The sequence below is a fragment of the Carya illinoinensis genome, chromosome 1 (genome assembly GCF_018687715.1).
Source record: "Carya illinoinensis cultivar Pawnee chromosome 1, C.illinoinensisPawnee_v1, whole genome shotgun sequence".
NCBI lineage: Eukaryota > Viridiplantae > Streptophyta > Magnoliopsida > Fagales > Juglandaceae > Carya > Carya illinoinensis.
The window spans coordinates 57,453,228-57,476,193 of NC_056752.1; the positions used below are offsets into that span (position 1 = coordinate 57,453,228).

The 22,966-nt window shown below is 36.9% G+C and overlaps 5 protein-coding genes across 5 annotated transcripts; 3 read left to right on the plus strand and 2 right to left on the minus strand.

The window, feature by feature from the left end:
* Positions 1-629: 629 nt before the first annotated feature.
* Positions 630-1,794, minus strand: LOC122292352 (PRA1 family protein B1-like). Its single transcript, XM_043100663.1, has one exon. It carries the CDS (start codon positions 1,600-1,602, stop codon positions 979-981), a length of 624 nt encoding a protein of 207 aa, XP_042956597.1. The 5' UTR covers positions 1,603-1,794; the 3' UTR covers positions 630-978.
* Positions 1,795-3,940: 2,146 nt separating this feature from the next.
* LOC122292358 lies at positions 3,941-6,143 on the plus strand. The gene is made up of 2 exons (XM_043100677.1): positions 3,941-4,866; positions 5,222-6,143. The coding sequence occupies exons 1-2, from the start codon at positions 4,022-4,024 to the stop codon at positions 5,862-5,864; spliced, it is 1,488 nt and encodes a 495-aa protein (XP_042956611.1). The 5' UTR covers positions 3,941-4,021; the 3' UTR covers positions 5,865-6,143.
* Positions 6,144-6,700: 557 nt separating this feature from the next.
* LOC122292364 (biotin carboxyl carrier protein of acetyl-CoA carboxylase-like) lies at positions 6,701-12,294 on the plus strand. Its single transcript, XM_043100689.1, has 9 exons — positions 6,701-7,011; positions 8,410-8,622; positions 9,246-9,298; positions 9,908-9,961; positions 10,396-10,644; positions 10,726-10,788; positions 10,930-10,998; positions 11,084-11,129; positions 11,975-12,294. Exons 1-9 carry the CDS (start codon positions 6,978-6,980, stop codon positions 12,034-12,036), a joined length of 843 nt encoding a protein of 280 aa, XP_042956623.1. The 5' UTR covers positions 6,701-6,977; the 3' UTR covers positions 12,037-12,294.
* Positions 12,295-13,651: 1,357 nt separating this feature from the next.
* On the plus strand, positions 13,652-20,572 carry LOC122292371 (protein RETICULATA-RELATED 5, chloroplastic-like). The gene is made up of 8 exons (XM_043100701.1): positions 13,652-14,366; positions 14,591-14,720; positions 15,290-15,820; positions 16,197-16,304; positions 16,499-17,047; positions 18,458-18,571; positions 19,015-19,165; positions 20,291-20,572. The coding sequence occupies exons 1-7, from the start codon at positions 13,750-13,752 to the stop codon at positions 19,162-19,164; spliced, it is 2,199 nt and encodes a 732-aa protein (XP_042956635.1). The 5' UTR covers positions 13,652-13,749; the 3' UTR covers position 19,165; positions 20,291-20,572.
* On the minus strand, positions 19,670-22,207 carry LOC122292378 (arogenate dehydrogenase 1, chloroplastic-like). Its single transcript, XM_043100714.1, has 7 exons — positions 21,935-22,207; positions 21,671-21,839; positions 21,414-21,569; positions 20,326-20,408; positions 20,167-20,236; positions 20,019-20,093; positions 19,670-19,917 (listed from the first exon to the last, which is right to left on the minus strand). The coding sequence occupies exons 1-7, from the start codon at positions 22,114-22,116 to the stop codon at positions 19,840-19,842; spliced, it is 813 nt and encodes a 270-aa protein (XP_042956648.1). The 5' UTR covers positions 22,117-22,207; the 3' UTR covers positions 19,670-19,839.
* Between the last annotated feature and the right edge of the window lie 759 nt (positions 22,208-22,966).

Sequence of the window (22,966 nt, forward strand, 5' to 3'; positions counted from 1 at the left end):
AAGAGAGTTGTAAGTTAATCTTCTTTTATCGGTAAGGTGGTGTCCAAACCTATTACTTCACTCTTATTTGTCTTTGGTTAAACAATAGAAGAAAACTACTACTTACGAAACATATATAGTTTACAAAGAGGATAGACAGGCCAATTAGTTAACCATAAACATATTTTAGTTAATAGTCCTATAGTTGATATACCAAGTTATCACTGCAACCCCGAGATATAATTACAGCAAGGGGTGAACGAAAATCTAGAGCTTTGATTAAAAATTATCTTGATTCATAGCCCGTGAGGAATTGCCAAAACATTTGGCCCTTCGTCCATTCCAATATAAAGGATTAGTCAATCAAATAACAGATAGCAAATGGGTCAGTTTGAAAAAAAATGAATCGCTAGTTGTAGAACATTATTGTCACCAGACTTAAACCTAATTCAATCCCCCACAATCCTTTAATACTGTTTATTTCTCTCTCTTAAATAGATCATCAATGGACAAATAACCAGAAAATAACTTACCAAGAAAAAAAGAAAAGAAAAGATGTCAAAGCCAAATTAAGCACTTGGCAAACCAGTCCTCCTATTTCGGTCAGCATACAACATCACTTTACTGCCACATCGTTGCTATCTATCCAATGCGCCAAAACATGTATTGGAACTTTCAGATAAGGATAAATGATAATGTTCAACTACATAAACCCAGTTTACTATGGTACAAGTGACAGAACAGCATTAATTGAAAAATCAAAATTAGCAGAACTATGATCGGTCTCCTTAAAGAAGATCTAAAAATAGCACAATTCAGATCCAATCTGCATGAATGAGGGGTATAAATTAAAATATAATAAAAACCCTAACATTCGTCGGAATTTCCCTAGCATATGAACCTTCCAAGTCCCTCACTACAATTACAAACAGAAGAAGGTATAGCAATCAATTTCACAGCTAACCAACCTTACATGTGGCGAGCTAGGTAAGATCCGGTTCACACTCGCACGGCGACTGCCGGAGCGGAGGCTGCGGCACTGCCGAGGAACGAGAGGAATCCGGAATTGGCAGGCTCCTGGTCGTCGAGGAAGAGATCGTCGGGAACCATAAACGCACCGTGTGCGCAAATGATGGAGAATCCGATCATCAGCGCAGAGATCAGAAGGGATCCGACGCTGGTGAGGAAGATCACGATGACGGTCAGGAGACACAGGCCGAGTAGGGTCTCCCGGTCGGAGAAGGTACGTCCAAGAACGATCAGAGGCTGGTCGGACTGCCGGAAGATGTAGAGGAAAGCCCAGGCGGCGAGGAGGGAAAGGAGGACGACGAGGGAGAAAGGGTGGGAGAGGAGGGAAAGGGCGAGGACGAGAGCGAGGAGGGTTAGGTAGTTGACGCGGAAGTAGGAGAGGTTCTTGCGGATCCGGGAGTAGGCCTCTGTGAGGGAATCTGGTCGGGCCATGGAGCTCCGGTCTACCATCTCGGACCACGGACGGCGATTGGAGAACCCGTGGCGGATTGAGGAGAAGAGCCGCGAGACGAACGCTCGGAAGGCGGGCGTGGAGATTGGGGGCTGGGATGACTGCGGGGAATTCGACATAGGGAGTGTCGGTGCCGAGGCCATAGGTGGTGGTGCGGAGAGCTCTAGGTTTGAGCGTGAGACACCCCCGTCGAATTATGGGTTAACGTTCCAGAGAGAGACCGAGACACAGGTTGGCTGTATGGGGAGGGAATCTAGTCGTGGTGTCGGTGATTAGAGAGTATATATATAGTGCAAAATTGTGGGATGAATTTCAGTGAGTTGCTGAAGATTGTACAACAGCGGATGGGAGGCTTCCGATAAAAAGGCTTTAAAGAAAAAAAAATTTTTCAAGTTGAATGTGGGCCGGGCCGTGAGTAGCTCAACCTATGCCGTGTCCAGTTTGTAGAGGCGAGAATATCCAGTGGTGCATGAAATTCACACACTACTTGGGTGAGATGTGTACGTGAGCCTCACGAATCGGTCTTTTGGCGATATTTCACTTCGATCGACAGATGATGATGAGTATTATACTATTATGTGAGAATACGAGTGACGATTTGATGACCAAGAATCGATAAATTATACCTTATAAAAAAAAAAAGAAAAGAAAAGAAACGATAGATCATACAGCTTTAAAAAGACACAAGAAACTTAGTAGAGGATAGGAAAGGGAGAGAGAAGAATGTATGCCTAACCAAGCTTATTTGGCTTCTGCATATGAAAAGCTAGCTGTTGAATTTTTGGCGTACAGATTAATCACTACTGTTATTCTCCCAAATATTTATAAGTAAACTGAAAACATATGCAAGTTACCCTTAAATATAGTTGATTGAAGAGTTCAAAAGCTATATATTATGCTTTGAGCATATATTCGGATTAGGGAAGGATGCGTGCATGGATACCTTAATGTTAGGCAATATATAGATAAGGAAGGCATTTGATTACACGTTCTTCCTCTCAAGAGATTATAAACTTTAATAGCATCTGATTTGTTGGCCTAATCGAAGAACGTGGTAGCAGGCCGGAAAGAGTCTAAAAGAGAGATTCGATTCCCATATTTAAAGAAAAGAAATTTATTTGTGATTGTAATACTTTTCTTAAAAGAATGTGGCCAATGAAGCATCAAGATTAACTATTCTTGGCCACAGTTTCAAATCTAATCATGTCTTTGCTTTGGTTACATGTATCTTGTAATGTTTTATATAATTATATTTTGCAACAATTTTCCATCTTATCAAAAAGGAACGAATAAATAATAAACTTAAATCCATCTGTTTTATCTAGTCACAAGTACAAACAGTAGAGGTTCTTAGTTGTGGAGGCGACTCACCTGGTTGTCAAGGCGGCATCCATTGACTTAATATATTGTTTGATACCGTCTCTCAAGTTAATGCCTTGCGGAATCTTTAATACTGAGGGAACTTTTTCTAATCCATAGCCTTAATTAATAAGTATATATATATATTTTTTTATTTTTACATAAGAATATATTAAACATTATATATAAATTCTCATATATCTTTCTTTTTTTTTTTTTGTTCCACCGAGACCCTAATTCAAACAAGAAGTCAAACAATATGGACCCTACGGTAGAAGTAAGCATAAACCATTAAAGACCAAATGACCAATACAGTTTATATCACAACGCATTAATTTATTTTATTAGATATTATTCTAACATTTTACGATAATGCGTCTTAATAAATTACAATACCACGTAAGAATAAATTTATTTTCAAGCATTTTCATCGATCAATACATCAACTACGTACGTTGCTGATATGGAAGCATGCATAGATATTACATGATCATAATCAGTTTAATTATACATAAAACAATATTGATAAATCAACATCTTTTATGAATTTAATAAGTTGTACGTAGAATAGGTAGTCATGTGCTATTCATCAAATTTGTGAATATATAGCATAACTCAACATGTAAATATAATAAATTAATTACTAATTTATTAAAAGGCCCATACAAATTAATTACTAATTTCCTATGATTTGATTTCTCATGAGGGAGACCCGTACGTGTTATGGCTTTAGATGCGTTTATAGCGAGAGAATTGAAAATTAGAGTCTTGCATCTTGTTTTGTTTAGTTTGGTGGGTGGAAATTTACTTTCACAAGGAAGTGATCAAGAGGGAGCTGGAAGGAAGGAAGGGGGATCGAATAATCCCATGATCGGATATCAAATTCTCATCAGAGACTTGAAGGCTAAAAGCACACATGAAGATGCTGATTACAAAAAGAAATGAGTACATTGCTCCTAGCATAAATCATGTTAATTAATTAAACAACATATATTTCTTGTAAGATCATCCATCTCTCATCTAGTGTCTTCCTGATCAATCTTAATTATCTATCAATTATTTGCCTTACTTTTGACTTTCGTTCCTCCTCCCCAGATTCTCCGCGTTGCTTCCATCCATGTGAAAACCTTTATATACATACGGAGATCGTCTGCAGAATTCCTTGCAGAGAGAGGAAAGAGAGATAATTTCTACTTTTCTCTAATGGCTGCTGCTTGTGGCTTTCCTGAAATATTTTGCTGGGTTCAGAACCTTCGGCCAATCTCTAGAAAAAACTCCGTGTCTCTATGCATATTTTCTTCGAGTCCGTCCCAACCTTCTCTCAAACTCTCCATTACCAAAAACAACCAATCTCCTAACCTCTCTTTATCTGTCATTGCAGATTTCAATCTCCCCGTCTCTCTTTGGACTTCAAAACCTTTCAAGCTCAGCTCCAACTCCATAAAACTGGTAGATGAGGAAACCATGTTCGACCTCTTGGTCAATTTTATTGAAGATGTCCTTCGTTATGGCTCAAACAAGAACAGCTCCTTCCTCGATTTCCTTAAACCGGATTCTGTCTCCAACTTTGAAGACATGTTCAATTTCACGTTTCTCACTCTATTATTCCTCGTTTGCATCTATGAAGCACCTGCGGATCTACGTTCCGAATGTCTAAATACTCTTAAGAATCACCTAGCAAATTGTCGGTCAAGACAGGCAACAAAAGTGCTCATGAAACTCTTAGGCTCTAACCTAGAAGAGCAATGGATGCGGTCCATAAACCTTGCAATTACTAGTCGGATTACAGAACTCCAAGCCACCCACCACTCTCTCAAAGCACCATCACCTCTGTTTTCTTATGCAATTTCAACCTTCGGGCTGTGGAAGGTTCATTTATACTGTCCAGTCAAAGCCATGGATGTCGAAAATTCGAGCAACCCTTCTGCTGATGAACGACTGCAATTTTCTCTAACTTTCCACCAACTTGAAGGCGTTGTCCAGTTCAATTACAAAGTAGCGATTCAAGAGACGTGGGTCGACGTTATGGTGAACATTGATAACATACGGTACGATAAATTCTATTGTCTATTTCAATTATTATTCTCAGAGAAAAAAAGACAGTAGAACAGCTAGATATCCTTCTTAATTCATCGAGATCAAGCTCTAGTAAGTATTCTTTAACCTTTTAAAAGTGTTTCTATTGTTCTTTAAAGCAAAGTTATATCCTAATTATGTTCTCAAGCAAATTTCTAAGAAAAGTAAGAAAATCTTCAAATGCTAATGAATGAAACTGTAGTTATTTCAAAGTACTTAGTCAGATTCTATAAAGAATTTGTAAAAAAAAAAAAAAAAAAAACAGTTCTCAAACTTTTATTTTTTCCTTTTTTTTTACAGGCTCAAAATCTCTTTCTTTTCTGACAGGTGTGACGTTATCAGACTTGTGAACGAAACCCTCATGAATGAACGGGGAGTTGGAGCAGCCGAAAAACACTTTCCCTCGCGAATTTCTTTGCAACTTACTCCAATTCATCAAACCAAGATACTAAGCGTTTCAGTGAGTAAGTCGTCTGAGAATCCAGCAATAGAGCTCGGCTACGAAAGAGGTATAGAAGCCGGATTCGAACCACAAAACACATACTTACTGGGGCTCAAGGTATCAGCTGTAGAGACCATGACTAAGAGTCTGAAGCCATGGAAGTTCGAAGAATCCGTTGATGGCTATAGTGCAAACTTGAATTGGTTTCTCCATGATACCATGGATGGAAGAGAAGTATTCTCTTCCAAGCCTTCAAAGATTGCATTACTCAATCCCAAGGCTTGGTTTAGAGACCGATACTCGAGCGCATACCGGCCATTCAATAGGCAAGGAGGAGTAATTTTTGCTGGGGATGAGTATGGGGAGAGAGTGTGCTGGAAGGTGGACAAAAGTGCCGTAGGAAGGAGCATGGAGTGGGAACTAAGAGGGTGGATTTGGTTAACTTACTGGCCTAACAAATATAAAACATTTTATTACGAGACCAGGAGGCTGGAATTCAGAGAAATCCTTCATCTTACCATTGCTTAGCTAAGAAAAACTACAAGAAATTGGCCAACTTAATTCTTGACAATTAATGGAACTGATATGTTGCCATATTTTGGGATCGCTTTCTATCTTGCAGTGCTTTAAGACTTCCCAAGGGTCCATTAATTGCGTCATATATATTGTCGAAACAGTTGGCTCCAAAGTTGTTTATTATGAATTTTTTTCAATGCAAGTGGTTGAAGATGGATGAATTAGTAGTGGTACTCTTTACCTGGTCTCATCTGGAGGATATTCATATGGGTATTCTATTGTGTAAACTTACCATGAATCTCCCCTACTAATTTAGAAAAATGTCGTTCTTTATTTTTAGGGGGGGGGGGGGGGGGGGGGGAATTTATGACACATTTCAAATGACTGTATATTTAATTGATCAATTCATATCAACATGTGTGATTCAAAAGATCAAATTAATGTATGTCAAATTTCAAGGCCTCGACTTTTTTTAAAGGTTTTTGTTGTTTTTGATATAATAAAAAATATTGGAAGAACAATTTTTAAGTTCCAACTAAAATAAAAATAAAATAAAAAAATAAAAAAAAAACAAAGAGAAAACAAAGTAATTTACTCCTTCCTACAGGTGTTTTTCTTTCATAAACAGCCTCACTAGCTACGAAAATGTTTACATAATCTAAAGGGCCATAAACGATGGCCCGCTTCGTAGCCATAAAACGCCGTAAAATCTTGTCGTAGAGGCCCAGAGGGTAATGTCTAGCCAACGTAGCCTTACAGGTTAACAGCACACAACCTCGCGTACCCAACAAAACCTCCACGCAATTACGCAAGGACCGACAAATCATAAGAGCCACGTAAGACGACGGTATACTGTAAACCCCGCGTGTACGTTAGAGAGTAGGAGCACCGGAACGAGGAGTGTGGTGTGGGGGCGGACATTTCGAAGCCCAACCTCTTCAAAGTTCCAACTGCACTAACCAACCAAGCTCGCTCACAATAAAACGCCATTTCCCTCTTCTCGATTTTGCCTCCGTAATTCCCTATATATCCCCCCTCTTTTGTCTCGATTCCTTCATTTCCTCCTTCGTTTTCGTTTCCTCCTCTCGTTTTCGATTCCCTTCGTTTTGATTCGGTTTCGCTTCCATGGAGTCTGCCGCTCTTCTCCGCTCCTTTCACTGTAACTCTCTCTCTCTCTCTCTCTCTCTCACTCTCTCTCTGTGCGCATGCACGTGGGTGTGTGAGGTTTGCTTGACTTGAGCTTGGACTTGGTTTTCTTGTTCGATTTCGACTCTGTTTGGTTCGTAGGCAAAATGAGAATAAGCGGAATTGGATAATATTTTCTCACATTGCTTTATTTTATTCCTGATCGTATGAGCTTAGCCATGTTTATATGTTAGATACAGAGTTTTTTTTTTTTTTTTTTTGGTCTAAGGGATTTGTTCCATTTATTTCAACTGTGTAATTTTTTAGGATCTTTGATATTGGAATTTGTCTCAATTTTGACTCTTAACAGTGTGAATTATTTGCTTTTCTTGAGCCAAGTGGATCGAAATTAACAAAGAGTCCTTTAAAAAAACTGAGGTAAAATAGGTTTACGGTCCTTTGATTAGATGAATTTATTGGCACTCTTGCGGTTATGATTCTTAACCTGTGAATTGATGGAGGGGTTCTGGTTGCAAAGTTAAACGTCATAATAGGACGAGAGATGGGATACAGGTACTAGGGAGTAGTTTAGAGTTGTTCGGAATCAGAAGCAAATGTCTGATTTTGGTGACAATCTGATATAGTTGACAAACTGTGGGCGTATTTTGCAGCTGCATTTAATGATGAAAGAAATTGCTTTCATGTTTATTTTGAATGGATTAGGCACCTCTGGATTTCTTAGATCCCACGGTGGAGTTTTTGAGAAACTAATCGCTTTTTTAATTAAATTGTTTAGATTTTCCCTATTTAAGAGGTTTTCTCAGAGGACTATATATGAAAACTTTCTTCAGATGTTCTATAAAGAAGATTGAGTGCCACCTTGACATAGGTAACTCAATATTGGTAACTTAGTCCAAACGTTCTATAAATGATATGAATAGGGGCGAACTTGTGTGCATGCGCCCCATGCCAAAAGTTCGATTCCCCCTAGGATTAAACTGTGATTTAAGTGGGAGGCCTTGGCGGTGGGTTGTTGTGCTAGTCTCCCTAGGGGTTTAGGTTCCATGGGTGAGTCCTGAGGGCTCTGCCGTGGAGTAGTTCCTCCTGTCATAAAAAAATAATAATATGAATAAATCCTTTAGAATTAGGCACCATTAGGCATTAGCTATTATAAATAATAGGAATCCTTTAGAATTACATACTTTTAGGCATTAGTTGCCAACTTTTAAGAGTAATGTTAAATAGGAATCTAGGATGAGCATGTCTCGTGAAGTCTCTTTTGAAAAAATGTGGGACCCACTAGAAAAGTGGATTTTTCAGGTGGATCCTTTTTTTTTTATTTTTAAATTTTTTGTCTCAAACAAAGCTGAGAATCTTATTTTATTTTATTATTAGTTTCAGCACTCAAATGCTTATTTCTGTTGAATTCCAGGTTCTGTTGGAACTACTTCACACGTGTGCTCTTCACTTGAGAAGCCTAGTCTGGTACGCGTATTATATAATGCTAGCTGGGCTATTTCAAGGAAATCATCCATTCAAGGATCAACAATTAGTGGGAAGCCCTTTGTTTCATCAACGAAGTGGAAGGGAATGGTTGTATCATCTGTGAAGACATCTGAAGCTACAGAAACATCCAAGTCGGATGGTGAGGTTACTTCTTATGCCAAGAATACTGTAGAGTGAATCAGTAGCCTTGAAATAATTTTTTTCCTGGTTGTTGCAGACATGAGATGAAGTAAAATTTTAGTAGTTGCATTTTCAGATACAGAAATCATACTTGTCTCTTGGTTTATACATGGCACGACAAATATATAGTGCTTCTTCATTGGTGTTTTTTGTTAAGCTTAGAAGAAGGGAGAGAAAAATTAGAGAATGAGTGCCAATATATTTGTTTTTGAATTTGGATTTTGGCAAATGCTTGGTTGAGACAACCATGCCATTTTTATCATCTCATTCATTCATTCTACATTCTGCTTTGCATGAATAGCTGTTATTGTCTGAACATAATTGCACTGTGTTACTACTAAGAGAATCTAGCATTGAGAAATGTAGTTGCATTTGGGATTTTATTCTTCTTCAAACATGATGCTGCAGTTCTGCATATTGATATTCACAAAATTTGTGAATCGAGATGATTTCAATACTGTTTTGTATATGTATATGGGTTTCTATTATGTAAAAGTTAATTATCCAATTTTACCTTTTGTCTTTGCTTGCTAAAACTGAGTGGCTATGATGTGACAGTTTCTTCACATTGTGTTATTCCAGGCTCATTGGAGAAGAAGGCTCCACTCAGTGCTACTTTTCCCAATGGATTTGAGGTGAGAAATATCGCTTTGAATCTTACAAGCTTTTTCACTCCATATGTCTATCTGTCGATGTGGTACTGTTGACTAATGAGAGATCTTCCAAAACTAGCCGTAATATTTTTCGTTTGGAAAACATGTTTTTTCATTGTTTCTAAGCTGTCCATAAAAATTGGTAAATGTCACTTTCCTTGATTGCTAAATGACTACCTGCTATATTGTGATCTCTATTCTTGCACATATCATGATAGTCTTAAAAACAACAGTACTCTTCATCCTAAATCTTGTCGCCCTCAGTTATATGGCACATGAAGAATAACATTTCTCCGGTCCACTTATAAAAATAAAAAAAACATTACTCCGGTCTAAATTTCCTACTTTGATTTTTCCATGGCTGAGTTCTGACTCATGCAAATCTTGACACTCAGAAAATGCATACGCTCAGGGCTCACCCTTGTTTGATGTTACTCTTAAACCATGTTCATGTGTTTTTCCTAAGTATCACTTGGTTGAGCTTGGCATTATTCTGGTTGACATTGCTTTGGAATCTTGCTACATTCATGTTTTGCATTCTTTCCTTCTGTTTGAATGTGTAGCAGTTGTTTATTGTTTTGAAACTATCAGGCATTAGTACTAGAAGTCTGTGACGAGACAGAAGTTGCTGAGCTGAAACTAAAGGTGAAATTTAATACCCTTGTGTATCTGACATTTCTTTCTTTCTTTCTTCATCTTCTTCTTTATATTTTTTGGGTGATGATGTAGTTGAAAACTACATTAAACCGATAAGTCACATACTTTGGCATTTCAGTCAAAACAATGATGAATTGGAACTAAAGCCTACTTATTTGAACAGTATTTTGACTTGTGCCCATTGGCCTCATATATGGCATAAATCATAATTCATATTGGTGGCTCCTTTTCCTTTATTAGGGAATTAGTGCTAACGAAAAGATAACTATAACAACAATATCATGATTCACTCATGGTAAAATTTGAACAAATTGCAAATGACCCTCTAATATAACCACAGAACATTGGCGGTTGCATGAATGTTTAAGATGTTAACTACATTATCTTATTAGAAAAATTGGGTATATGTTGCTTTTTGATAGGTTGGAGATTTTGAAATGCATCTGAAGCGGAACATTGGAGCCACAACAGCTCCTATGTCCGGAATGTCACCAAGTACACCACCACCTGTTCCGACTAAACCCATGGTTGAATCAGCACCTGTTGCCCCACCACCATCACCATCAAAAGCTCCTAGTCCATTTACAAATGTGCCTGTGGAGAAGTCTTCGAAGTTAGCAGCATTAGAGGCTTCTGGATCAAGTGGATATGTCCTAGTATCATCCCCAACGGTTTGTGGTCTGCTTATGCTGTGACCACTTTTAACATTCCATTTTTGGGATAACTTATCTGCCATCACTTTTTCCTGTTAGGTTGGCTCATTTAGAAGGGGCAGAACAGTGAAAGGGAAGAAGCAACCTCCTATCTGTAAAGAGGTAGTTATGCATGCATGGGTTTTGTCTGCCAAACATTTCTGTATAGCTCAAAGTTTTCAAATTTATATGTGGCCACCAGTGTAAGAAACACGACGTAGGCTGCGAAAGCTAAATTGTTTCTCTTAATTCTGGGATTTACAGGGCAATGTAATAAAGGAAGGACAAGTAATTGGATATTTGGATCAGTTTGGCACTGAACTTCCTGTGAAGGTGAATACTCTTTTCATTTTTAATTTTGGTGATTCCATCTTGATGAGTTCTTATAATGGTGATTTCTTACTGGCATGTTGAGCAGTCAGATAAGGCTGGAGAAATTTTAAAGATCCTCTTTGATGATGGAGGTAAAAATGTCTCTGTTCTTGCTATTTATGACTCGATTTATTTTTCTATTGAATTACGTCATGTAAAAGGGGAACCACTTAGGTAGCCCAGCTGGATATGAGCATGTTCATTGCAAGATAAATTTCATCTAATTTATAGTCTCTAATTACTCTGAAAATTCAAGATGACTGTGAACAACGAAGATGAAAGTTGTATCTGTTGAAAATTATTCATATGGTGTTAATCTTTCTAGGATATATCCAATTGTGATAAATTCCTTCCCTCCTTTCTCAGCTGTCATTGTGCATCTTTTGTCCATGCTTAATGTGAATCAATACCATTCTCAGTCCAGCCATAGAGGTTCTGCAAGGTTCAATGCAATTATTGAGTAATAATGTCCATTAAAGTTAATTTCCATTACAGTTCTTGATGATCAGTCAGTGGTGTATAATTTTTTCTTGTAATTCCGATAAAAAATAATTTTTCATGTAATTACCAACAGACTGTTAGGTGGATGGAAAAGTATCTTTGGTCCAGCCAAGCCCCTTGTTGCACGGTTACCCTTGTTGCAGTCTCATCATACAGTTACGGTCAGATAAATGAATATAGAATTTCCATCATTTAGGATCTGAAATAGTTGTCTTAAAAAAGAAGTGAATGTGTGTTTTGAACTATGAAGTTCGTACTTAAGTTCTAGTTGATGGGAGATTGTAACGTGAGCATCTATAATGACTTTCTCAGTGAATGTGAATTTTTGGAGTATGAAGTTTAATTTTTAAGTTCTAGTACATTGATTGATGGATGTGGTCTGTAACTTGAGCAGCTATAATGACTTTGTCTGATTTCAACTGTTTATGGTTTGCAGAAGCTGTTGGTTACGGAGATCCTCTTATTGCTCTCTTGCCATCGTTTCATGGTATCAAATGAGCTCTCCCCAATCCATGGGTATTCCCAGATAATCATTATTGTTGGAGAGGTGTGAGGCTTGAAGTTTTTATTTTATTTTTGTTTTTCCTGGAGTCATGTTATTCGTTCCATCTTTTGCCTCTTTACCTCCCTCGTCTGAAGTAGGGGACGCTAGTGTAGTAGGTCCTGTGTTCTTGATATTTCTTGCAGTTGAATTGGCTGTAGATTGGGGAAGAATTGTTTTAAGCATTATATATTGAGAAATGGTTTGTTCTGTCAGGACAATATTCCACGCACCGTTTAAGGTGTAGTTGTTTCTTGGTTCTATGGTTAAGCCGGAGATGTTTGTTGCATATCGAGACAGATCGGACAGCTTAGACCATAAGGATGTTTGATTAAGAGCAGATTTGCACGCTGTGACGAGGAACCAACACGAGGGTCAAAGACCCAAACAGATGAGACCATTCTATATTTCCATCGTGCTTGCCAGCAGCATCATCTGCTAGGGAAATTGCCCATAAATATTCAAGATGCCAATGTTAACTTTGTTAGAGCACTCTCAATAGATTCTTCATCTCATCTTTTAAAATATATTATTAAAATCTATTTTTTTATTTTACATATTGATTTTTACAATGTCTTTTATCAGTCTATCTATTTTTTCTTTATATCATTTAAATATTATATTTTTTATTCATTTCAAATATGTTCTCTAATTACTAATGATATTTTTATATCTTTTAATATTTGCAATATCTTTCCATATACAATGTTATATAATTATGATCTATTTTAAATTAATCCAAATTTATAAGTTAAATCAAAATATAAATTAATTCAAAAAATAAAAAAGAAGAGATTATTTAATAAAAATATTTTCACGGTGTACACAATGGGTTCTTGCACGTCTACAAAAATATGCTTGCTTTTATATATGTAGACTGATTGGAGTCACCCCAGCCAACACAACGGCCCACGTAGCAAGAAACATTCAGGAAAGCATGGGATCATGAAATCAAAATAGAAAACTTTAAAAGAAATGGGGAAAATAGCAACTGAGGAGAGAGAAATTAATATAAAATGTTTAAAGTCATGAATAATTTTTTCTACATATAAAGAAAGTACTGTAGCAAAATGTAAACTAAAGATGAAATAAAAGATCTATTGGACATCACTTTTATACAAATTTCTTTATAATTTAAAGACAGTTGTATTTTTCAACATCTATTGTGATCGCTCTAATGGCGGAGATCATATTTAAATTGAAAAGGGCTGAACGGACTGTATATGAGTTGTATAGAATAGGAGTGAGGCATTCAGTACGAAAGGATATTGATGACAATCAAGCAAACCACTGCAAGTATAACGCAATGACGTGTTATTGAACTCAATGATGCAAATATGATACAAATGACCTTTTGTTTACTTTAGATTGTATTTGTAAAGCTCGTACGTGTACTTTATATCTGATAATTAGTCATCACACGTTAGGAAACACCAGCCATTCAATACCGTGACGGTATAAAGTCTCATCTTATCAACAACAATACACACAAATATATATTAGTAAGATTTACACGTATTTTTCCAATTTATGTGATCAAGAATTTTACAAATAGGCGGGCCACTGGGCACCTCCAAGACTCCAGCCAAAATGGTAATAAGTAAATAACAATTGTTTGAGGGCCTGAGGCTGCACTCACTCGCTCCGTCTCTCGTCATTTTTTCAGCGAAATGAAGCCCCACACATACAGAGGCTTGGGCACTCCTCCTCCATCGCCACTACATAAAAGCTCTAGTCTACGCCCCTCATGTGCTCCGCCTCTCAAACCTCTTCGCCACCGAGTTTTCCGCCAATATCCAACCGAGAAACGCCGCCACTTAATACTCTCAGTTACAGACCCCCAATATTCGTGTACCGCACCCGCACGGCGCCACGTCTTACTCGCTCCCCTTCTAACCGCCTGCGGTTGGGTTCTGCGGTCGGCGCTCGCGCGTGCGGAAGACAAGCCTCAGGACTCCTCCACACCGGAGAAATCACCCGTGTCTCCGACGGCTGTGGAGAAGAAGGACGATATCATTGTTTCGAGGATTTACGACGCGACGATGATCGGAGAACCTACAGCCGTGGGGAAGGATAAGAGTAAGGTGTGGGAGAAGTTGATGAATGCGAGGATTGTGTATTTGGGAGAAGCCGAGCACGTCCCGATCCGAGACGACAAGGACTTGGAGCTCGAGATTGTTAGGCATTTGACAAAACGGTGCACAGAGTCTGATAGGCCCATATCTTTAGCTCTGGAGGCATTTCCCTGTGATATGCAGGAGCAGCTTAATCAGTATATGGATAAAAGGTCTTCTTAAAACCATATTCTATGCATACATACAAACGCACGTAAATACGTATATATATTTGTCTTCTAATCAATGACCCTACATATCAGTCATTCTCGCTTTCATAGTTTGTGGTTCTTAACTACGTTTAGCGGTCTAATGCTTGAGCAATTTCGATGAATTGTTGGAGTAATTTCCATATCGAATCATGCATGAATGTGATGAGGCCTGTACTTGATGGCAGGATAGATGGAGAAACATTGAAGTCTTATACATCACACTGGCCACCTCAAAGCTGGCAGGAGTATCAGCCTCTTCTAAGCTACTGTCGTGATAATGGAATTCGCCTCGTTGCTTGCGGTACTCCGCTCAAGGTACTCCTGCATCTTTTCACATTGTTCAATTGGAACCTTGCCAAGTCGTTCCTTCTGCTCTATAGGTAGGGAACATGTATCATATGTAATAGGAAATAAAGTAATCTAGTGTCAACTCAATGCAAGTTAACTCCGTATGACCCTTTTTCAGTATAGTATCATGGAAGAGAAATGACATTTGCAGTCGTGGTTGTGCAAACACCGTGTAGTCTCTTTGAAAAAAGTGAATTAATATGGGACTCACGTGAAAAAAAAAAAAAAAAAACTAACTTTTTAATCGTGGACCCCACTTTTTTTCAAAACGATTGCGCGGCGTTTGCACACTCTACGATTGTATGTAGCATTACTCATCATGGAATGGTGCACTTTCCTGTGGTGGATCCAATGATCTAATTTTTAGATACATATCTTTTGCAATTAAAGGAGTAGAGTGTTTGCTCATCTTCATTTACTATAGTAAGTTTCTTCCACCAGTTTCATTATCTATCATTTAATGATTCATTTTATTATTTCAACTTATGCACGAGCTTATGTAGTAACTGTGGAGCACATTATTCTGATATTAACAGGTTTTAAGAATTGTCCAAGCGGAAGGAATTCGCAGGCTTTCAAAGGCTGATCGTAGATTATATACTCCTCCAGCTGGCTCGGGCTTTGTTTCGGGCTTCACTTCTGTCTCACGCAGACCACCAATTGATATGAATTCACCAAGTCTATCTGTCCCTTTTGGGCCAAGTTCGTACCTATCTGCACAAGCAAGAGTAGTTGAGGAATATACAATGGCCCAGATAATTTTACGGAACATAGTGGATGGAGGAGCCACTGGGATGCTAGTGGTCATAACAGGTGCAAGCCACATTATGTTTGGATCAAGGGGAACGGGGGTGCCGGCAAGAGTTTCAAAAAAGATGCAAAAGAAAAACCAAGTGGTTGTATTACTTGATCCTGAAAGGCAACAAATAAGGAGAGAGGGGGAGGTTCCTGTTGCTGATTTCTTGTGGTATTCTGCTGCTAGACCCTGCAGTAGAAATTGTTTTGATCGTGCTGAGATTGCTCGAGTAATGAATGCAGCTGGCAGGAGGCGAGATGCCCTTCCTCAGGTTAGCTGTTTTCATCATAATATTTCTGTGCTTTTTGGATGTATTGCAGAACTTAAAATCTGAAGTCCTGGAATTTGAACTGTTTTTTCTAGTGGACTGATCAGTTGGTGAACCTTGTATCTCTTTAAAGATTTCTTAAGTTTCTGAAGAATTTGAACCTTGTTCTCTAATGAGTTGCAGGTTTTAATCAGTCTCCTTGTGAACATATTGATCTGGATATAACAATCCTGAGCATCTTTACATTCATCTATGGTGGATGGAATTTGAAAATGCAGTGGATTTGTTGCATGAAAGTTAGGAATGGTTTTATGTAAGGATCATCTCCCTATATAATCTTTCTTTGTCTCATAGACGATAATGTTGACATGCTTTTCAGGACCTTCAAAAGGGACTTGATCTTGGTTTAGTATCACCAGAGGTACTACAGAACTTCTTTGATATGGAGAAATATCCCCTGATTTCAGAACTTACTCACCGTTTCCAGGTATTTGAGTTTGTGAAATGAAACCCTTTTTGGTATTTTGTCAAGAATTTATTTTCTATGTTTTATTGTAGAACTATGGATATCATAGGAACATACAATTGTTTATTATCAGATGCCATGGAGAAAAACAATGTTGGTAGGAGGAAGGCATCCATATAGACACTCAGGTTGACCATGGTTCATCCTGGATGCAGGGTTTCAGGGAAAGATTATTGGCAGATCCCAAGTTCTTGCATAGATTAGCTATAGAGGAAGCTATATCTATAACAACTACTCTCCTAGCACAGTATGAGAGGCGCAAAGAAAATTTCTTTGAAGAGCTGGACTATGTCATCACGGATACTGTCAGAGGATCGGTTGTCGATTTCTTTACAGTTTGGCTTCCTGCTCCAACTCTGTCGTTCCTTTCATATGCTGATGAGATGAAGGTGCCTGACAGCATGGACACTTTGCAAGGTCTCCTTGGCTACATCCCTGATAATGCATTTCAAAAGAATATTGTCGGGAAGGACTGGAATCTCAGTCATAGAGTTGTATCAGTGCTTTTTGGTGGTTTGAAACTTGCTAGCGTTGGGTTTATTTCCAGTATTGGAGCTGTAGCTGCCTCAAATGTGTTATTTGTGATTCGGAGATTTCTTAATCCCGCTCTGATTGCTAATCAAGACAATAAAAGATCCCCAATACTCAAAACAGCTGTCGTATATGGATGCTTTCTTGGAACATCAGCAAATCTTCGTTATCAGGTAGAGAGAGTACTCATTTTAGATTCTTGTACTCGTCAATCATATTTTAGCATTGTTATTGCAAATCTCTCTTGCCAATTTAAAGACCATATTGTAGTAATGATATATCTTCATTTATCTTCTTTTTAAATACTAAATGTAACCTAAAGTATAGTTCCATAGCAACGATAGCTTTTGTGAAGGCATTTAAAGACATTGCTTCTTTTGATTGGCCTGATACATCATCCATTTAAAGACATTGCTTCTTTTGATTGGCCTGATACATCATCCTTACATTAGATATGTTTTTTTAAAAAATAATTGTGATAATTTTGTCAGATCAATCATGAATTTAGTAAAGATGAGTAAAATGCATATGGTTGACTTTTTCATTAGGAGGTAGGAGGGACTTATCTAATTATAATCTGGCTTTTGGCATGTATCCCTTTTAAACCTAAATGTAGTGAAGGGTTATATAACACCACAATGAAAGGCCCAAGCCGCGTGACCTATACTCCAAAATAACTAGTCAATGATACAATTAGAGCCCTATTGGAATATTATAAAGAGCAAGAACTTCTTCTTCTCAAGTAAAGTGAGAATCACAATCTCTCAGTCACACATTTCTGGTTGAAATAGGCTCTACTATCATTTGTAATACCCCAATAGAAGGCTCAAGCCATATGATCTATACTCCATTAGAGTCTCATTGAAATATTATAAAGAGTAAGAACTTTTTATTCCCAAGTAATGTGGGATCTCATACACCGCTACCCTTATCACTTATCAAAATAGGGTATTACAATCTCTCCCTCTTATATTTCGGACATTCTTGTTGGGCTAGTCCGTCGGAGGTGGCACAACTCAATTCCCATACTTTTGGTTGTGATAGACTCTGATACCATTTGTAACACCCAAATGGAAAGTTCAAGCCACTTGACCTATACTCCAAAATGATTAGTCAATGATACAATTGGATCCACCATTGGATCATTGTAAAGAGTAAGAATTTTTCATTCCCAAGCAATGTGGACCATATACCACCTACTCTCACTTATAAGAACGGAGTATCACAAGTTGCATGCTTTGTCATGTATGTTATCTGCAGTAACTTAACACCTTTTTTGTTAACAATTATCGTTGTCAAGAATAGACTACCTTTTAAAATTAATTCATGTGAGCTTGTACGTGTTTTATTTGCTTTCCCTTTCTCACTCCTCTAAATCCTTTCATTTGATTTATTATTTCAAAATTTGTTAAAGCCTAAAATGTGCACCATTGGCCATGGGTTATGTGTGCCATTACATCCTTTTTGAACTGGCCCCTTGGTATTTCAAGTTTCAACCTATGCTGTGTATGCCCAATGTTTATGCCACGACATTAAAAGATGTGACCGTTACATCTTATTGTTTATCGGTTTCCTTGATGCAGATTATTGCTGGAATAGTGGAGCATAGAATTTCTGAACAATTTTCTTCTCATATTTTACTTGTGAATATGCTATCATTTGTTGCTCGAACAGTCAACTCTTACTGGGGAACTCAGGTTAGAATCATCTAAATATTTTATACAGTCTAGTGTTTGCTTTTACCTTTCGTTTCATTTATTTCTCCAAATTTTGAATGGATCATGTGAAGTTACGACAACTTCATAATTCTTTATGAGAACCAACAAAAAAAAAAACTTCATTACAGTACTTGTCACAAGAGAGGAAAGCCCGCTATGAAATTTTTCTTGTTCTGTTCATGTAAAATTTTGTATAATTAGTGAATTTATTTTTGGGTTTTGATGCGTGTGCAATGAGCTTGGTTTTTGTTTGCTTTGGTGCTCATGCCTCCCACTCTGATACTGCACAGTGCACTGTTATTTTAGTCGTTATATATTTCCTGCCAGACCCTCACCCACCAATACCACCAGTACTGTAATGTAATTGAGTAAATTTTCTGTCTAGTATAGGGTTGACTTTGTCTCTTAATTTCATTCTGCAGCAATGGGTTGATCTTGCACGGTTTACTGGACTGCAAGCTCGGAAGAGTGGAGCACCCTCTTTTGTAATACCAGATTCTCCTAATCATGCCGCATTGGGATGTGGTAACACAGAAGACACCGCCGCTGTTGATGAAATTGAGAATCAATAAGGTGAAAAGTTTTGACTTCAGAATTTCATTTTATCTCCATTCCTTTCTTTAAAAGCTGTGAAGGTAGATCTGAGAGAGAGAATTATGATCTTTAAACTAAATCGGTCAAAGTCATTCTTTCAATTTTGGTGAATGGTGAATACAAGGGCAGGATACTTTTAATTCTGTTTAGGGGAAAATCTCAGTTTGGACCGAACAAATACACATGGACGAGTTGAATAAGTGTTCTATGATAACTATGAACAATTCAAAATTTCAATAATGCAAATTTAACCGAGCAACCATGCTCAAACAATTAAAAAAATATAAAGTAAAAAATAAACACAGTTTTTCTTGACGAATTAGAAGTTTTTATTGCAATTATGCAGTGATTGGTGTGTTATTGACTTAACGACATTTCAAACTAAGCTTTCTATGTATCTATCTTTGTGGTGGAACTAAAAAAGAAAATCATCTTTGAAATTTCCTTTGGAAAATTTTAATTTTTCACAATCTGTGGCAAAGGTTTAAGTTAGATGACATGTTTGGGACATAATTCAGAATTTATGATAATGTCTGCAAATTTAGGAAGGGGGAAGAGGAAGAAGAAAAACTTTTCAAACAATATATGTGAAACGTTAAAACATCGTTAATACATCTGCGACGAGAGAAGTTCTCACGAGCGTTTAGAATCACTCAATCCTGTTCCTCCTCCCCCATCTTCTCAACCAGCTTCTGTTTGACTTTATTGAGAGCGAGTTCAAGGTTTTGAAGCTGCATGATTAGGAGATTCTTGATAAAATCTACTAATGATGGTGAAGGATCGATTGTATCAAAAATCATTTTCAAAAAACATAGGCAAGAATGTTCCATACCTCTTTTTGGGCAAACCGATTATGTACGAACAACCCGCTAAACAGATCAAAACTATCTCTTACGGTGCTTTCTTTCTGCATATAGCATACTGTTAGTGTGTTTCTGCGTATGCTAAAACTAGAAGCGATTGAACATTCCATACCATACCAGTTGAATAAGTGTCTCGAAGCCCTTTGTGTTTATTGCTGTGGACTGGATCTCCATTTCTGACAGTATCCTGTCAATTTGGAAAGCTTCAGTTTTATCATGACAGCCTATTTTTATTTACCAGGAATTTGAGAAATGCGATTAGTTGGGCCCTTTTACCTGCCAATGGTGTGAGTTATAAACTGGCTCCTAGCGGCCACTTTATCATGTTCTTCGCAAGACATCTCCAGCATTCTGCAACCCTGATGTGGAGTCACGTTGTTACACAACATTCAATGCGTTCAAGAGTCAACAAAGGCCGTGAAAGAAAAAGAGTTGAAACAAGAATTTTCATACTAGAGTTTGTGGTAGTGTGAGAGAGAGATAAACCTATTATATTCGATTAGAAAGTCTAGTTCTATTTTTACACATGAGATAAAATAAAATAAGTCGATATTAAAATTAAAAGTTAAATAAAATATTATTAAAATATATTTTTTAATATTATTTTTATTTTGAAATTTGAAAAAATTGAATTGTTTATTTTATTTATTTGAGAATTTGAGAAAGTTGTAATGATTAGATAAGATGAAAGGAGTTGTAAACTTAATTGAGTTCAACTTACTTAAGTCTAATTTTAAATTAAGTCTAACATCCAAATATCCAACTCTTAAATTACTAAACTTATCTCAACTCAAAACTTTCTTAGATCTATAACTTTTTTCAACTCAACATATTTTTATAGGTGGGATTCACAATCTTTTTTAATTTTCTATAAATAGTACTAAATTCATCTTAACATTCAAACATATTTAAATTCATTTTAAATGAATTTCATATAACTCACTCTACTAACTTAATTCATTACTATTTATAAAGAATTTAATTCAACTCAACTCAACTTAATACCTAAATGCGGCCTTTAAAGACTACCTAAATGCGGCCTTTAAAGATGAGATAAAGAAAGTAGTAGCAGTTATCAGAGAATGAAGCAAACAGTAAAAGATGCTGGAGTTAGCATGTGTATTTGGACGGAAGAATCAATTGGGCCGGCAAAATTATATGGTGGGGAATATAAAATAAATTACTTTTTCATGTTTTGTATTGTTGGTGGTCTATTTAATATATACAAAATAAAATGAATAGAAAAGAATGATGATACGAATCTGTATAATTCGATTAATTTCAGTTGGATAATAAATTATAAACGTTTGAGAGAGGATGGATAAATACTAAATAGAATAGTCAATAGAGAGTAGTAGCGTTACCTCGCTTTGAAAAATATGAAGAAAGCTTGAGCAGATACCTTCATCTCTGATTCGAACTCTGTCGTACATGAAGGTTAGGCCTTTCCAACCATCTTTCCCGCTCTGCGGACCAAACATTGGGTGAGTGCAAAGCACGTCCGACTCCTCTGGCAGTACCTATTAAACAAGAAATTAACGAGTTTGATAATTAAAAGAAAGAAAGAAAGAAAGAAATTGGGGTCCGGGTTATTAATTAATTAATTATTAAATGTATGTACTCGCAATAGAACGTTTCTTGGGTGCTCTTTGACCGAGAGTACATCGGCGAAAAGTGTTGGCCGTTTCAGACGATCCAGTGGCATGGACCGGACAACCTCTGTTAGAGAGAGGATCGAGGTGCAAATCAGGACTACGTCGTTTTCTGCTTCAAAAAACGCACCTATGTCCCTGATGAGAAAGTGATTAGAATATTTAGCATACGAAACATTACGCCTATCAATACTTTACTTATAAATCGATCTGAAGAAATATCAATACTTTACCTGAAGAAGGAGATACCCATATGGGCACAAAGCTCAGAGTAATCAGTCCGAGAAGTTACCCGTAGAAGGTGGCCTTGTCTGATCATGGTCTTTCCCAGAAACTGCCCGAACGGTCCGAAGCCTACCATGCCTATTTTCAGAGTTCTTGATGCCACATCAGAGTGCTCAGATGAAACGGACATAGTGGACTCTCAGAGAGAGAGAGAGAGATCCCCCCTAGGAAGAGAGATGTGGGTTTATGGGTCCCTCCAGCATTTTGTCACTGCATATTGGTTCCTTTTAAATTGGAAGTCTTTCGCACTTATCTGGATCGATCACTCCCAGCTGAAACTTTAGCCATTCGTTTTTTGAAAAATCTAATTGTTAGTAGGATTACGTATTAATTTACGTATTAATTTTATATGATTAGTTAAAAAGTAAATTTTATTAAAAATAATATTAATTTAAATTTTAAATATAAAAAAATTAATATTAATATACAGATTAATACACAATTTTATTTATATATAATAAAATTCTTCATTTTTTAAAAAAAAATTTATGGAACCAACGTGAATGCTCTAAAGGAGGGGCAGAAAGAGAGTCTGAGAACAATCTCAACAGATTAGCGCGCTAACCCAAGTTTTAGCTTTTGTTACACGAAAATGTATTTGCCTATTCAATTCTAATCTAATTTTTATATTAAATTATCTATTCATTATTTATATAATAATAAATTACTTTTTTTATATTTTTAAGTTATTTATTTTTATTATATTTTTCCAATATTCTACCTAAAAGGAAATGCAATGCACATCGTAGAACAAAAGTAATCTTATTTTAAGATTTAGTTCATCTACATTAAAGTGTAAAGATGACTTTTATTTTACATTTACTGTAGCATAAATTAACTGTTCATACACTTTGCATAATCACACCATATTTTGTCCTAATAGTTCCCAACAGGCATTCTTTTTTTAATCTTTGGCTAATCCATTGAGATTGCTTTGAATTATCTTATCCTCCAATCTACTGGTTTCTTCTAGCTACTTG

Bases quoted from the DNA above. Each gene is read 5' to 3' on its own strand.
- LOC122292364 (XM_043100689.1), top strand. From the start codon at position 6,978: ATGGAGTCTGCCGCTCTTCTCCGCTCCTTTCACT. The intron at 9,299-9,907 runs GTGAGAAATATC...TGAAACTATCAG, and splicing joins CTTTTCCCAATGGATTTGAG to GCATTAGTACTAGAAGTCTG. The intron at 11,130-11,974 runs GTAAAAATGTCT...TATGGTTTGCAG, and splicing joins GATCCTCTTTGATGATGGAG to AAGCTGTTGGTTACGGAGAT.
- LOC122292371 (XM_043100701.1), top strand. From the start codon at position 13,750: ATGAAGCCCCACACATACAGAGGCTTGGGCACTCCTCCTCCATCGCCA. The intron at 14,721-15,289 runs GTACTCCTGCAT...TGATATTAACAG, and splicing joins CTTGCGGTACTCCGCTCAAG to GTTTTAAGAATTGTCCAAGC. The intron at 15,821-16,196 runs GTTAGCTGTTTT...CATGCTTTTCAG, and splicing joins GGCGAGATGCCCTTCCTCAG to GACCTTCAAAAGGGACTTGA.
- LOC122292358 (XM_043100677.1), top strand. From the start codon at position 4,022: ATGGCTGCTGCTTGTGGCTTTCCTGAAATATTTTGCTGGGTTCAGAAC. The intron at 4,867-5,221 runs GTACGATAAATT...CTTTTCTGACAG, and splicing joins GTGAACATTGATAACATACG to GTGTGACGTTATCAGACTTG.
- LOC122292352 (XM_043100663.1), bottom strand. From the start codon at position 1,602: ATGGCCTCGGCACCGACACTCCCTATGTCGAATTCCCCGCAGTCATCC.
- LOC122292378 (XM_043100714.1), bottom strand. From the start codon at position 22,116: ATGTCCGTTTCATCTGAGCACTCTGATGTGGCATCAAGAACTCTGAAA. The intron at 20,409-21,413 runs GTAACGCTACTA...ACTCCACATCAG, and splicing joins TTCATATTTTTCAAAGCGAG to GGTTGCAGAATGCTGGAGAT. The intron at 20,094-20,166 runs GTATGGTATGGA...TGCTATATGCAG, and splicing joins TCGAGACACTTATTCAACTG to AAAGAAAGCACCGTAAGAGA.